At 39.4% G+C, this 16,294-nt stretch overlaps 1 protein-coding gene across 1 annotated transcript in view; it reads right to left on the reverse strand.

The window, feature by feature from the left end:
* Nucleotides 1-4,176: 4,176 nt before the first annotated feature.
* SLC9A2 (solute carrier family 9 member A2) overlaps nucleotides 4,177-16,294 on the reverse strand; it is a 34,038-nt gene continuing 21,920 nt past the window's right edge. The window contains exons 6-12 of the mRNA XM_071430773.1: nucleotides 15,351-15,440; nucleotides 14,010-14,080; nucleotides 12,405-12,566; nucleotides 11,746-11,842; nucleotides 10,716-10,847; nucleotides 8,666-8,756; nucleotides 4,177-6,641 (exon numbers count right to left, since the gene is read on the reverse strand). Of these exons, the coding sequence (XP_071286874.1) occupies nucleotides 6,271-6,641; nucleotides 8,666-8,756; nucleotides 10,716-10,847; nucleotides 11,746-11,842; nucleotides 12,405-12,566; nucleotides 14,010-14,080; nucleotides 15,351-15,440 (1,014 nt within the window). The 3' untranslated portion in view covers nucleotides 4,177-6,270. The remainder of the gene's footprint in view (nucleotides 6,642-8,665; nucleotides 8,757-10,715; nucleotides 10,848-11,745; nucleotides 11,843-12,404; nucleotides 12,567-14,009; nucleotides 14,081-15,350; nucleotides 15,441-16,294) is intronic.

Genomic DNA, 16,294 nt, shown 5'->3' on the forward strand with positions numbered 1-16,294 from the left:
GTTTTGAGATGAAGTCCTTAAAGCTACTGTTCCTTGTGCCTGGAGGCCACATTTGCCTGGAGGCCATCCCTTGTGTTGCCATCCCTTGTGTTGCCTCTTCGTTGCTATAACCATGCAAGGTCAGGGAGTGAAGATTCAATGACATTCCTGCAGATACAGAGATATGATTCCTCATTTTAAGTTGAGGAAGCAGCAGTTGCAGCTAATTTTGGCTCCAGTCTAGTGGGCAAACTACTGAATTACTCAGCTGTTTCTTGAATCCAGTTGTAGGATCTTCTGTAGAAGACTGTAACAAACCAGATCTGAATATGGCCTAAAGGAAAACAGTTTCTGCCAGCAAACCACTGCAAATTAAGATTTTTCTCTTGCTTGCTGTTACTTTATTTTGGGTCAGTTTATCTTGGGCCTGTAGGAAGGGTTGGGTTTTGGTTTGGTTCCTTGGGTTTTTTTGATCTTTGCCCTTCCCTTTGGTAAGTCAAGTGACTTTTTTTGACAATTTTGATCAGCTCATGTTGAAGAGGCTGTGTATAAGTACTGATTTAATTGCTTTTAAATGATGAAGCAAAGGTAAGATTTTTTTTTTCCTGTTGGGGTAGGCTGTGTACTTTTGAAGAGACCCTTTATAAACATATCAGTTGGGGGGGTTTGACCCTTGCTGGACACCAGGTACCCACCAAAGCCACTCCCCTCTGGAACCAGAGAGAGGAGAGGAGAGAAAATAAAAGACTCGTGAGTTAAGGACAGGGAGAGATCACTCACTGATTACTTTAATGAGAAAAATACACTCAACCTGGAGAGATAATTGAATTTATTACCAATGAAAATCAGAGCAGGATAATGAGAAGTAAAATAAATCTTAAAAACACCTTCCTGCCACCCCTCCCGCCTTCCTGGGCTCTACCTCCTCCCCTGCTGCAGCACAGGGAGATGAGTAGTGAGATGGTCAGTTCCTCTCACGTTGTTTCTGATGCTGCTTAGAGAGAAGAGTCCTTCCCCTGCTCCAGCGTGGTGTCCCTCCCACAGGAGATAGTCCTCCACAGACTTCTACAACGTGACCCCTTCCCACAGGCTACAGTTCCTCACTAACCACTCCAGTGTGGGTCCCTTTACCACAGGGTGCACGAACGGACTGCTCCAGTGTGAGTTCCCCATGGAGTCACAAGTCCTGCCAGCAAACCTGCTCTACTGTGGGCTCCTCTCTCCATGGATCCACAGGTCCTGCCAGCAAACCTGCTCTACTGTGGGCTCCTCTCTCCATGCATCCACAGGTCCTGCCAGCAAACCTGCTCTACTGTGGGCTCCTCTCTCCATGCATCCACAGGTCCTGCCAGCAAACCTGCTCTACTGTGGGCTCCTCTCTCCATGGATCCACAGGTCCTGCCAGAAGCCTGCTCCTGTGTGGGCTTCCCACGGGGTCACAGCCTCTTTTGCACATCCATCTGCTGTGACATGCAATCCTCCAGAGGCTGCAGGTGAATATCTGCTCCCTGTGGTCCTCCATGAGCTGCAGGAGCACAGCTGCGTCGCCATGTAATCACCATGGTCTTCAACACAGGCTGCAGGTGAATCTGCTCCAGGGCCTTCTTCCCTCCTGCACTGACCTTGGTGTCTGCAGGGTTGTTTCTCTCACTCCTCTCTTCTCTGGCCACAACTGCTTCTACAAAATAACTCCTTTTTTCCTTTTTTAATATGTTATCAAACACTGATTGTCTTGGCCTTGGCCAGCAGTGGGTCCACCTTGGAGCCAGTTGGCATTGGCTCAGTCAGACAAAAGGAAAGCTTCTGGCAGCTTCTCAGAGAAGGCACCACCCTGCTACCAAAGCCTTGCCATTCAAACCCAATACACCACTTCTTGAGACTTGCATTTCTTGTCATTCTTCTGAATTTACTCACTGCAGCACTATCACAGAGGTCAGTACCATTCTCATCTTCTGAGAACAAGTGGATTATTGAGCAGATAATGCAGCAACAAAATAGGAGTAGCATTGTTCATGACCTGGCTTGCTCATTACTTCAGGTTCTCTGTAGTGCCATTACATTCCTGCTGCTGGGAACCTCTATGGGTGCTGCCAGTGCCAATCTGGTTGTGGGTGTTGCAGGATACCCTTGGGTAAATGATCCTTTACAGCCTGGCACTTTGGCATTTGAAAACCCAAGATTTGCCTGTACTGTTATTGCTATAATATTGAAGACTAATTCAAAGAGCTGATCATGAATCTTGTAAGAGTGCCTGAACTTTGAGAATCAAATGATTGTGAATGGAGGTCAGACTGCTTTTAGAAATGAAAGAATATACAGCTTATTTTAAAGGGAAGTCTTGAAAAACTTACATTTTAATTTACAAAGAGAAATTAATTCAAAGTTTTAATTATTTTAAATCTCAGTACCAAGGAACTATTTTTTGAGATGTGCTCTACAGTAAGAACCAGTCTTCCATTCTGTCAAATATCTGATAAATAGGAGGTCTCAGAGAGGAAAATTGAAGTAAGCTGAAGTATTTAAAATTTCTTTTCCTTTTTGTGGCAAAAAATTACTGTTTGAAACAAAACCTGTGGCAATTAGGGTGCCATATTGATGCACATTAACAAGGATATTTTTATTGGACCAGAGCTCTTGTGGTACAAAAAAGCATTCCAGCATCCAATTTCATCTTTTCTTCAGGGTGTGGGGGATGTTTGCAGAACTTCAACAATTTTGGAAATGGTGACCTAAAGCATTTCTTGGAGGGTCAGCTGATGTCTGGAATTGGTGGACTTGGCAGTTCTTTAAAAAGTTGGTGCAGGGTGCAGTGTGTTTGCTTCCAGAGAGCCCAAGATACCCTTCATAACAGCAGGCATGTTATTTTGGCAAAAATTTTAACTTTGTTTTTCCATGTCATTTCTATGTGGCTTTAGTACAGAAGGATATTCTCTAATTTTTAAATTGTTATGCAGCAAGGTTTTCTTTTGTTGAACTGGTTTCAGTGGAATTTGCATTATATTTTAGTACAAAGTAGGACAGCCCTTAAAATTTTAGCTCTTTCAGCAAATTATTCTTGGGTTTTTTTTCAAATATCTGCCTAAAAAAGGTAACAGGGTGTCTATCTCCTCTAGGCCTTGTTATACCTACTTTCTTATCCTAATTTAATTTATAGGCCTTTGAGGAGCTGAAGGGAAAATCCTTAAAACCCTAATTCAGAGTGGAACTGTATTTTCCCACTGTCCCTAAAACTGAACTTTCTTCATCAAAAATGCATTAAAATATCTGTGCTGCAGAGTGTACTGGGGAGTCCATCTGGAAACAAAATATTTGTATGTGGCTTTGGCAAGTTTCCCAGTCACTTCTGAAGATCCGGTTTCCTTGAAAAAGCAAGAAACGTCGTCCTCCGTCAATGCATGACTTTCCCCATCAGATGGTGCTCGAGGACAGATTTATTGGGCATTTCATTCTCCAGCAGACAAACTCTGATACAACATGAAGGATGTCTCCTCTGCAGGCTCAAAAAAAGTGCTCACGTGTTTTTCCTTTGCAGGAAAGGAGGAAAAAAAAAAAAAAAAAGAGGCAAGGGTAAACCTCTGACCCAAACCAGAGTGAGAGTTGAATGATAAGGGCTAACTGGAACAATGCCTGTGCCACCTGCTGCTGTCATTGCTGCTGAAAAGGAGAGTACCCAGAAATCAGTTCCCAGACATGGCAAGGGAGCATTCAGCAGTAGTGGATAAGAGCCTAAAAAGGGTGGGAAGAGCAGAAGTGAGGAAGGCAGAAGGTTGCTCACAAGGACACAGAGTCCCAGAAGATTTGCAACTCTGTTTCACAGTGTGACCATGATGATGTGCCTTGATGCTTGTATTCTGTGGATTTCAAATGCTTTGGAAAGGTAAAAACATGCTATCATGTTTTGAAGCACCAAGAGCTTAAGATGGTATTTGATAAAAATGACCTTCAAATTGATGTGCTTGTACTATGGGGCACCACTTTAAGCACAAATAATGTGAGCGTGCCCTGTATTAATGGGCAACCAGCATAGCAGCAAGGCTCCTGAAACCTGCATTCATTATTTAAAATTGTGCCATAAAAAATAACAACTGTTTGGAAAAAAAAAAAAAAACAATGAAAGGCAGCTCTCCCCAGACAGAAGCCAAATGCTTGGTCATTACCAGCACACAAACAAGAAAATTCCACAGAGAGTAAACTAAATGTTGATGTGCAACATTTCACATTTATTGATTTGGTCAGATTTCATATCGGCCTGATATAAAAGAGCTAATTTAAACAATCTGATCTGTAAGGACGATGTTGTCTCAAAACTGAAATCAAAACTCAAGGCTTTTTTCTTATTCAAACATGATCCAAATAATGCAGTGACATAGCATTCCCTGACAGTTTTACAGATGAAAGTACTTTCCTGTTGAAAGACAAATTTAAATTTGTTTTCAAAACTTGCTGGCTTTGCTTGAACCCAAGTTTATTTCCAAACAGGAGATGATCATTAGAGGACAGCTAAGTATCAATTTCCACAATAATCATTTGTTGAGAATACCCATGAACATTTGACTGAGGATTATAGGGTTCACAGAGCCATTCCTCTGCAGCTTAGACTTTGCTTTTGCCACACAGCAGAATTTTCCATAGCTTGAACAGAGGAAAAAGACTAAAGGACCTAAGGAAAGAGTTTGGGAAGGTTTGATATTTCAAATACATACATTACATAAGTATTTTGGAAATGCTCTTAGAAGAAGGAAAGTCTTACATCCCTGCTTATCAACCCCCACCCATGAACATTTGAAAGAAATCTACTTTGTGGTTTTAAAAGGAAACTCTGATTTTTAATAGTTCTTTCAAAACAAGCTTAAATAAAAAAAATAATCTTATTGCCCACAGATTTAGAAATGTGCTAATGAAAGAGAAAAGTTATGATTTCACAGTGTACATTCTTCAATGAAAGTTATCAATTTTGTAACAAGTAGAAAGAAAACTATTTCTGCATTGTACTGAAATGTGTATCTGTGCTAAAGCAAGCTCAGTACTTAGATTAAATGGGACAGAAAGTGCAAATTCCTGAGAGCTACAGTTAAGTATCATTTATTTTAATGCTTCCCATACGCCCTCAAACGGCAGCCATTGATTCTAGGATCAAGAAGTCCATGTTATTAAGGTGCACAGTGACTTCAGCTGATTCCAGGGCCCCACTGTGCTACTTTTCTGTAAAAACAAATTAAATGGAACATTTTTGTTCCTTGGAGTGCATAGCTCAGACAAAGAAAAGATTACCTTTCCCCTCTTACAGATGAGGAAACAAAAAGTAAAACAAATTAACCAGGGTCACAAGCATGAGCTTGCTTGAGTCTCAGTGGTCCCTGACTCAAACAGGAGACTGCTCGCTTTGTCTACGTGCAGTGCTCTGCAACTATTCTACTGCTGCATTTGCATTACATTGCAACCAAGTAACTAAGGTGCAATTTTCATTCAAAACATTATTTATCCACTTGAAGTTTTCTGGTTTTAGGCCTTCTGGTGTCCTGCTAAGCGCTCTCAGTTCTTGCTGACAGAAGTGAAAGCCAAGGTAATTCAGTTTTTCTTTGGTGATCCTTAGTACCTTTCAAAGGTAACATATTGCCAAAAATTCAGAAAGTAAAAATTCAAGCTATTCAGGTCTTTGTTGCAAGTCCTTTTTATAAGCCTTATTTGCAATTCCCCTACAGCTTGTTTCTTCTCTTCTTCCTCTTTTTCTGCATCAGAGGTCTTCGAGCAAACTAGGCTTCAGGAATATATTTATTCTTCTTTAGAAGTCTATATGATAGGTGCATTGTGCAATTTTCAGTGGTATTCATGTTGAAGCTCTCGTTAAAACAAGTATTATTGATTATAAATAAAATCTGAAATGATAAAAAGTTTGGGGGTATTTTTAAGAATCTATTCATCACTGGACTTTCAACAATGATTTCAATGGAAAACTGGATATTGAACCTTCGTGACTTGGTTCCATGAGAGATGATGTGATAAGGCACATTTCCATACTATTTTAACAGTGGAAATAATGTAATTAAATTAAAGCATTGCCATAAGTTATTTGTAAAAGAGATATATTATTTTTTGTATCTTTAACGTTGCATTTGCTGCAGTATTCCTTTCACTTAGTTAATGGAGTTGACTTAACTCAAATGGAAGTGGTTAGACCCAGATGGAGGCTTGTTTTGTTATTTTAATGGATCCCATAGTCTGATCAGATCATTGAGAATCCTAATTCAGTATGTCCATGGTTAATTATCAATAGTTCTCCTTTGGCTATGTTCAGTACAGCTGGTTCTCAGGCTTATTTCTCTGCCTGTCCCCTTGCGATGCCTGCCTAACTAACCGTGGTGGTGGCATAGGTCTGGCTGACCCGTGGTCTGCAGTCAAATCTTCCCTGCTCAAAGTGCCAAATCTTGGTCTGGTCAGCAGTGGCTGCCTGAACCCAATGGATGGCTGAGGCAAGGTGCTTGGGTCCTGCTGCTCTCCTCGTCCGTCCTGGCTCCCGTCAACTTCGTTCTTCCACTCCACCCTAAACTCAGGTAATGGCCTCTGTTGTCTCAGTCTCTGGTCTCTCAAGATTTTCCCTGCTCTGGGCCTTAGATTGAGCACTGTGGTAGCAGCATCCAGCTCAGAGTCACTGCTGTCACCCACTGTTAATTGAAAACAAAAGTATAGTTTTAGGTGTAGAATATCACTGTTTCAGGAATTATCTGAGTAACAGCACACAGGGCCCTTGCAGTCATAGAATAAAGTTTCCCCATATTTTTCTATCTTCAGTGCTTTCTGATTAGACCCAGTAACAGCCTCTTAACTCTGCCAAAACAGGGGACAGATTTGACTTAAAAACATCCCTACCCTCAAAAGTGTGATTTTTAGACAGGCTTCACTCAGCAGCTGCTCCTTGATTGCCGAGGGGTCCCTTGATTGAAGTGACATTTCCCCAGTTCTGGAAAATTTCCAGTTCTCTGGACAGAAAAAACTGCATCTCTCTGAGCTTAGGGTCTAGTCCCTGCTTACGTCCAAGCAGGATACCAAAATTAGATTTCTCAGCCCCACATCTCATGAAATCTAAACTGAGAGGCATTTCTAGAGCACAACATGTACAGGGGCTCTAGAAACTTGACTTTGGAAAAGGAACATCAATACTCTTACCAGGCAAAGGATCAGTCAAGATCAATGTACAGATGGGTGGAAATAGCCCATCCTTAATAAGGCTGAATGTAAGACATGAAAGAGAATCAACAGGGCAAATCTTAGAGGTTGCAAGTGCTGCAGACTCCTCCTCCCACTCAGAGCAGGGTAGAATATGCTCTAGGGAAAGGTGGCATCATTGCTTAGGGAATGCCCTTAAATGATCATTGCCAGGTAAATCAAGCTGGAGATAGTCTGGATGTGCACATGTGCAAATATTTTTCCCCAGCAGACTTCTTTAAAAATAATTAACATCTTCATCAAAACTTGCACACTTGAGATATTTGATAATAATTTTAACAATAGTTTATGAATGCCTCAGATTCGTTTTTAGACTTAAATCAGATATGATGTTTTAAATATATCAAAGTAAACAACTGTGCAACTGTCATATGAACAAATTAGATTAGTAGCCTTCATGTTATTTCTTTTAAAAAGGTGAGGAAGGGGTCAACAAATATATCACCATGTAATTGTCCATTCACCCAGAAAATTATATATCAAGGCAGGTCTTCATCAGACTGTGTTTTCAGGCTTTTTCCCTTCTAAGTATGTCAAATAATATATTTTTTGACAATTTAATAATCTGGAGGCATATTTTCTCTTTAATTCTAGGTGACAGTAGGTGACCTCTGCAGACTAACTATAGAATAAAAGGCATCCTACACTCAGGAGAGCAGTGATATCATTATTAACAGACAAAAGCACAGTCTATTGTTAAATTACTTGGGAAGAGTGGAAAACTAATTGGGGTGGAGATCAAGAAATTTTAGAAACTCTGCACAGGTTTCTTCTTCCCAGCAAGAGATCCTTATGACATCTTGTCATGAAAGGAAATGCTCCTGAGTATGATATAAGCATGGTAATAAAACCAGTATCAAAAGTAATATATAGAATTGGGCAAAGTTTTCAATCAAATATTGTGCTCCAACAGATTTTTTGTTAGAACTCAAAAACTACAATTTAAAACATTTGTGAGTTTAGGCAGAGGAAAAAAGTTAACAATTTGGTTGTAAACCTTGTAAACCACAGCATTTTGAGTTCTTCATGAGAACAATAAACTAGATCTAATATCTAATGTCATTACCCTCTCTGGTTTGCTTCTCAGAGCAGTGTCCTCTACCCTGACCCCAGAGAGAAAAGAACCAAATAGGCTCATAATCCAGGAGGGATATCTGGATTATGGAATAAAGATGAGAAGAATGAGCCATGGCAGTGTTCCTGGTGCAGAAGTGCAGCAGGCAGTTCCTTGCTGACAGGAGATGTGTTGGGAGAACTATGCCAGTATGGGAGAGGAAGCGAAAACACCCCACAAAACGCTGCTGTCCAGGGCATTTCTCTACACTCACATTTCTACTTTAGGACACACTGTTTTAAATGCTATAGTTTGCTTATTTCTCTACATCATCCCTGGAAAAACCTTCCTTCTATGTAAGCAAAATGACTGCAGCACAGTAAGAGAAAAGCAAAAAAATGTCATTACCTCTGGAAGATGTTTTATTTCTCACTCGTAGTTTCTCTGGGAGTTTAGTGTTTTTAGGAAGTGAAAGGAATCTTTTTGTATTTGCTGCAGCCTGCATGCAAAGAAAACCAAACATTTTAAGTTACTGTAGGCTAGTGTACCTGCCTAATGCGTGTTAAGATACACAACTGAGGCTTGAACAGGTTTCTGTAGCTAAAGGGCTGGAGAGTAGTTTTGAATTAGGTAATATGTGATCCTTTACTACACATTCAGTGCTGATTGCTGGCTGAAGGCTGTGCTAACTAAGGTAAAGACTGAATAAACTCAAGCAGTTTAATCAAATGAAAAGCTAGTGAAATGCCCTCTGAGATCAGAGTTAATAAATGTATGGTCTCTAACCTCAACCTTGCCTGCACAGGCTTTCTTAAGGAAGGCAAATGCCACAAGCATGGCACTTCATGCAGCTTAAAACTTGTTTAAAACTTTTTATTAGCCAGCCGCAAAAATATGGGTGAGACTGTAGCTTGGGCTCAAGAACTAATCTGCATTCTGATCCTGCAAGCACTTTATACATATAAATGACTTTATACAGTTGACTAGTCACACTGAAGTTGATGAGGACGTTAGGCACCAGCATGATCATTTACCAGTTCAGGGCATAAAATCCTTGTTTTCCCCAGACTAAGATTTAAAGGCTCTGGGAACAGACCACACTTCATACTTCTAGAACATGAGAGGTATTTTCCAGAACAAGTTGCTTTTTTTTTAAATTCAAAAGTTTCTCAAGGACATCCTTTCTTACATTTGCTACAAAGATTTTTAAAATCTTTACAGTCTACCAGCTCTCCTATGCTAATACCATTACTTGTGGCAGACCCAAAGAGAACCTGAAAGGAAATTTATTTTCCCTTAGAGATTTTTCTTCTTTGGATTTTTATTCTTTTCCTCTTTCTCCTCTTCCCTCTGTGGAGGATTTATCCAAGAATAATTATTCTTAGAATTATAGCCAGTGTGTTTTAAAAAGTTATCAGACATCCTTTTTTCTTTCCCTGCCCCAAAAGTCCTGCTGAGTCTCCTCACTATTCCACACAGTAAATAATTTAATTCTATGAAAAAGATAACATATGTAACTGTTTGAGAAGAAAAAAAATCATTCAGAAAAGAAATCAACAGTCTTGTTGTCATAATTAACACCACAGTAGCTCTGGTTATGATCACCTATGAGACATTATCATCCTTTTGGAGACATTATTACAGCCTCAGGTGCTGAAGGACAACTGTACCAATGTTGATACAGTTCAGTGACTGTTTTAAGTCACTAAATATTCCTGTGACATGAAAATACATATTTACAGGATGGCTAATTTCCTTGATACCTGATATGACCCAAAGGATCAGTTTCCCTGCCTAATTAGTGTGCTGCATTCCAATATGGTTGGAAGTTTACAACCGCAGGATTGCCTCAGAGAGCCAAATATTATCATGTCACAGCAATCCTTGTAAGTGGAAGCAGTTTTCCTAACCAGTGTCAAAATCTGAAGGCCTGACTACATTTTATAAATACTAAAGAGCATACAATAGTTTTCAAGTTAAGAGCTTGCTCTGACTGATGTGGTCAAAAGTCCTCTCCTATATTTTGGAGTTTATTGTAGGTAGCTTTTCTATCTCAAAGTAATTTTTAACCTTTAATCATCCACACTTCATCAAAGTACTAATGGAGAATACTGATCATACCTACATTGTGTACAGAGCCTGTCCAGCTTCTCTGAGGTAAAATTATGGATAAAAAGCAGCAGATCCCACTCCCACATCACTTTCTACAAGCCTGAAGCCTTGCTGAAGGTGTCAACACAAATTAAGGGGCTCACGTGTGCAACTCAAGGTGTAAGTGTGATACTACATGTGCAGTTGTCTTCCAAATTCAGGATTTTTCCCTGCATGTCAGAAGATTGCTTTTTCTGCATGACAGTTAGCTACAAAGAGCTGCTTTCAATAGAAATTAAAATTAAAAAAACCCAAACAGACCAAAAAAAAAAAAAAAAACCCAAAAAACAACACAAACTGCAAGTACCGGTCTTTCCCTTGACAGGCTGTTGGTTTTCCTCAGGCTCTCCCGAAGGCTGTGCCGGCGACGGATCAGAATTTCTTTGGCCTGCTTCTCACTTGCATCTGCAGCCAGGCTATGTCGGTTGTAGGACATTGTCTGAAATGGAAAAGCAGAGATCACAGCCTGGAAAGCATGATGTCAAATGTGCTGGACTATATGAACAGGGAAAAACAGGCTTTTTGCTTTAATAAGCATCATAATTCCTTGTGAACAAGATTGTATTGCAGATGATTAAGAACAAGAACAATAATTATGCCGAGAATGTTTTTATTCATCTGCTTCACAACTACCTGGGGTTTTCTTGGCTTTGGTTCATTTTTTTTAACCTGATGATATTTATAATGAAAGACAAAATGGAAGAAGCTGGCTTAATACCGTGTTTACCCCCACACTATAGTAGCTTGGTCAGTATGTCAGCAGAGGACACATATTTGAAAGTGATGAGTCCCCTAGAGGGAAGTCATTTTAACATACAGCAAGCTGAAGCTTGCTCAATTTTTGAATGTTTTCCAAGGGCTCAGGCATTCAAACTACTTAGCCACAGGAGGACAAATGTGAAATGTCCTTTTGCTTTTATTTCACTATTTTTCCAGTTCATCATCTCTGCTCTTAATAAAAACAATCTTACAACTGGAGGCAAATAGGAAATCTAATCCCGTATCATGAAGTGACCAATATAGCGATACAAGTAGACAGTGTTGGGTTGAATTGGCACCTATGGTCCTATTTTAATACTGTGGTTGCATCAGAAGTAATAAGACAAAAACATTAAGCCTTATCAATAGTATAAGATCAAGTAAGTATTTACACAGAGGAATGTGAATATACTACTGTACATATGACAGGATATGGATTCAAGGCAACAGAGTTAAATAAGAGCATTATTTGTTATTATACGATAGAGCAGATGCACCAGCTCAAAGATGTGTTAAGAAGATAATCAGTATATTACAAGAGCAGTGGGATATTTATGTAGGCAAAAGTTCATCCTTACTCGGTGTCGTATTTGGTAGAGATTCTTTGTTAATATTTCTCGCATGTTTTCCATTTCAGTGGGAGAAAGGGGCTTTATCTTTCCTTCATGATAGTCACTGTGGCAGAATAAAAAAAAAAGGAAAATAGAGGAGAGAGAGAGAGGATGTTTTTATTTTTATGGTCAGGAATGACATTTGAATTATTTCCTTTGTTAGAGGTGGAAACAACATTTCAAAACAACCAAGTAATAGGTGAAAATATAACATGTAGAAATGAAATCCTGATTTCATTTGAATCTGTGGTAAGATGTAAATGTGATAAAAATTACAGTAATTTGTCCACTGTATTTAGGTACTATTCAAAATGCCCCCCAGGCTTGCCTTGTAGCTGTTCTCAGCAGGCAGGCAGGCAGGTGTTCAAGTCCACCTCCGCTCTTCAGGGCAGATGGATGTGCCAGTGAGCAGCTGTCCCAGTAAAACCACACACACCAGAAGAACACAGCCCTTCACCTGAAGCTATAGGCAAAAGGCTCTTCTTTCACACCCTCTCACTGTTCTGGTGACATTAGGACACAAAGTATCCTAAGTCAAAGTGATGATCCTGCCTTACAGCCCGGGCTGTGAAATAAATTATGTGACCCAGCTGAGCTGCTTGGCCGTGCTGGCCTCGCTTGCTTACCTGAGAGACACTGATGATGGCACCTTGCTTATCATTCCACTCTCTGCCATCTCTATGGCATGCTTGATCTCTAGCTTCTTGTATAAAGAAACAATGCTGGACTTGGGCTGGTTCTCACGGATTAGAAGTCTTCGCAGGTATTTATTGTCAAACTTTTTAAACCTGTACATGAGGCAAACCAGCCCAACCAGTGAATTCTTACTGTGCACAGTTAAGGAAAGCCAATACATTGCAGTTAATGAAATTTTAAAGGACTTTATTGTCTGGGAATGTGTCTGTTCATGTTAACAACCTAATGCTGAGTAACTTAAGAAAGGGTCAATTTCAACTTTACTTCAGATAGATAGTCTTATTAGGTTAGATAGGTTAATATGTTAATGGGCAGTCTCTCTAGAAGCAACTTTAAACTTTTAGGTGTTCTGTTATTAGAAAATATTATTTTTAATTCTCTGTTTTCATCAAGACAAAGAGAACATTAAATATTTACTGTAATAACAAATAAAAGGCCAAAATTTGCATCAACTGCTTTTTCTTTGAAATTTTAGCCTGCTTTTGTAAAACTTTAGAAGTTGTTCCTTTCTCTAAAGCAACTGCACCCTCTTGGATGCTTAGTGAAAAAATAATGATTACAGCTGGTGTTGATTTTGTTTGTCAGAAAATATTTTGCCCTCCAGACATTCTGAAATTATTCTTGAATTTGGGTGTGAAGGTCATGAAGAGGTGGGACTCTCCTTAGCTCTGCAATCTTTTCATTAAAGATGTCACACAGACTGGAGGAGAACCAGGCTAAATAAAGAAAAGCTGCACCCATGTCACACATCTGTCAGGAAAGCATCCTCACTGTGTCACCCCCAAGTCATTTGGAAAGGGCTCTCCTCGGCCATTCCTGCTGGTGCTATTCTCTCTTTATATAAAACACTTAAATTCTTCTTGGAACAAAGACTAGAGGGTGGTGAGCAGTGCCCATGCTTTGGATCTAAAGAATTTGGATGTGAAAGGAATTAGATCCAACATAATGATGATGATGACGATTCAGCAGATAAAGTAAAAATATTAATTATTCAGGTATTGCCAGGGGTAATCTTCTTAACTGATACTAAGTCTTAAGGAATACCATCAAGAGCTGTGGAGCTGCCTGCCATTAGGACCTCTCATGTATCTCATGCCAGCTGCTGCCTTGATCTTTCTAGTGAAAATCCACTAGCTTTTGTATGTTTACTGTCAAATAGGAAACTAACCCATCACTTAACTGCCCAAGGAAATACAGCTCGCAAGAGGACAGCTGGGTGGGAAAAAAGGCTCAGCAGACATACAGGAGATGCTCTGCAACAGTCAGAATCATGCACCCTCAGAAGGTACCATCCTTCACCCTGGGATCAGAGGGCTGCCTTTCTTCCCAGCTGGAGATTCTGTTCTACTTGCTTGTGGTTTAGTAAAAGACATTGTTTTGCTACTTTCCCTTTGAAACCCACATGTTCTAAAAACAACCATATGCTTTCAAGAATAAATGCTGAAAATGAAATTTGATGCCCAACAGCCTTTGTTTGTTGCTGCAGAGCCATTTCAGCCTCTCCTATATAATAAAGTTTCAAATGCCATTCTTACTTATCTCTCCAAAAGTTGTGACCCCAGTGTCCACACACATCTTCAATTCCAGTCTTCACATGGTCAAAGAACTAAAGGAAAACATTGGTTCATTACATAAACTTATAGACATCACTTGCCTTGTCCTTAGACCTTATTAGTTTCCAACTTACTTTAAAACAGAAACATCTAGTCACAACTCAGGACAATGCTTCAGTCCTACCAAAAGCAGTTCAAAGCTTAAAGACAGAATCTGTTTCTTTACCTCTGAATCTTCCTTAGCTCACAAAAGGACAGAAGTTAGTTGATGATTTCCTCAATGTCAATCTTGCTCACCTCCTGCCTGAAACTAAAGGTTTTTCCTATATTTTCACTTACTTGAAATGCCCTAACCACTCACTGCTATGCCTGAAACTCCCCCTGAGAGTTTCTGAGGCCTGACAGTGAGGCAAGTATAACTTTGTGGAGAAGAGAATCTCAGTGGACAGAAGCTCCCTACATCAGCCCCAGCCCCTCAGGATGCACAGACAGAACTGAGAGCCAGCAATAGGTCCTGAGATCCTATTTTAGGAATTTGTATCATCTTAAAGCATCCTGTCCACCTAATATCAGAAACATACACTTCCTGAGTCTATTACCAATAAGGAAAAACAGAATCAGTTCAGCTAAGGTCTCACTTGATCCCAGAGGCAGCATGTTTGCTTTTAATTCAGGAACCATCATAGGGGTTTCTCAATCTCAGGGAAAAACCCTGGTAGACATGTCCAAAGGATAAGCTCTAAAAGGAGAGACTTTTAAATGCCTAGATTGGCTTCTTTCCCAAATGCGGCCCTTACTATTCCTCCCTCTCCTGCTGCAAGGAGAAATATGTTCAGGATGCATGGCTAATAATCTGCAACAATTGGAGACACAAATGTACCAAACATATATCCATAAAAAAGGCTGATGATGTAAGAGTTTAGTAACTTTAAGAGTGTGTTTAAGACAAGTTTGCATTTGTTTAATTTGATTAAATCAAATGCAGCATAATGCAATTAAATAAAGCCAAAGGTTTCTTTATGTAGCCGAATTATAAAATAACATGTATCTCATGTGTGAAATAAACTACAGAAAGTTAATTTACATCTATATCTGAACAATTAAGAAAATGAGAGATTCCAAAATAAGGATACGTAACAATAATTTCTGTAATTGCCAAAAGTTGAATATAAGCTTTACAATTATTGTGCTTACTACAGCTATCAAAAAGAAATCTAGTACACCCTCTCCATAATACTGATGCTGAATGTTTGTCTGTCTGAACATGACTAGGAATTTCATCTATACAAGGGTTTCACCTATGATACTGAAGCTGCAACATACCCTGTTATAAATCTCTTCACTGACAGCAGGCTGCTTTTTATTTGACCTTTTGACATCAAGAAACTCCACGAGTGGGCGGATTGTTATTCCCTGTGAAGAATAACAGAACACAAGAATTATAAAAGTGAATTCATTCCTCTGATTAGCAGGTTTTGCACTTAGCTATGAAGTCCTTGTCAGCTCAATTTCCTTTAATGCAACAGGAGGAAGAAAGGGGCACCCTAGAATTGAGAGCTCCAAGAGGGTCAACCTAACAGAAACTACCAGGAATACATCACCTATCCCATCCATAGTAATTCTAAACTTTTTTTTTCAGTTTTTTTATGTGTTAGAAAAACATGAATTATTAAACTGATTCCCTGTAATTTCAAAATGAACATGTAAAGTCCTATTTTTTTAGTATTTACATCCAAAATAGGTATTCAAAGATACATGAACAGTACTATTATGGATATCTAAGATCATGAAACTATAGGTTTTTTGTAAATATGTATCCTTGCCTGACCATTCTCAGAGAAAGAACAAAGAGTTTTGGCTATTCCCTGAATGATATAATGGTTTTCAACAAATATTTGTGGAAGAATTAAGATAATTTGTTTACTTGTACAGACACACTGGCACAGGGGAGAGGAATGAATCTCGTGTGGTGTTGAAATCAGTCCCTACTATCCCAGACACCCAGGTCACATTTCTTTTCGTAAATGAGTGGAGCTTTATTTTAAAAGTAGTTAGGTTTCTTTGCCCCATTGCTCATAATGGAACACTCATCTTGAATCTTATTGTTCTGATAATTAGAAAGCTGCTTCTTAATTGCATCATGGTCACTGTGTACCACTTTGTTCTTGTGCCAACATTTGTCTTTTTAGTTTAAACAGTGTTCACTCCCTCATATAAACAGTAATTATATTCCCTCTTCTCCTTCATCTTGTTATGGCCAAGGAATC

The sequence above is a fragment of the Agelaius tricolor genome, unplaced genomic scaffold, assembly GCF_023055355.1.
Source record: "Agelaius tricolor isolate 1412-34295 unplaced genomic scaffold, bAgeTri1.0.p SCAF_7, whole genome shotgun sequence".
Classification (NCBI taxonomy): Eukaryota; Metazoa; Chordata; class Aves; order Passeriformes; family Icteridae; genus Agelaius; species Agelaius tricolor.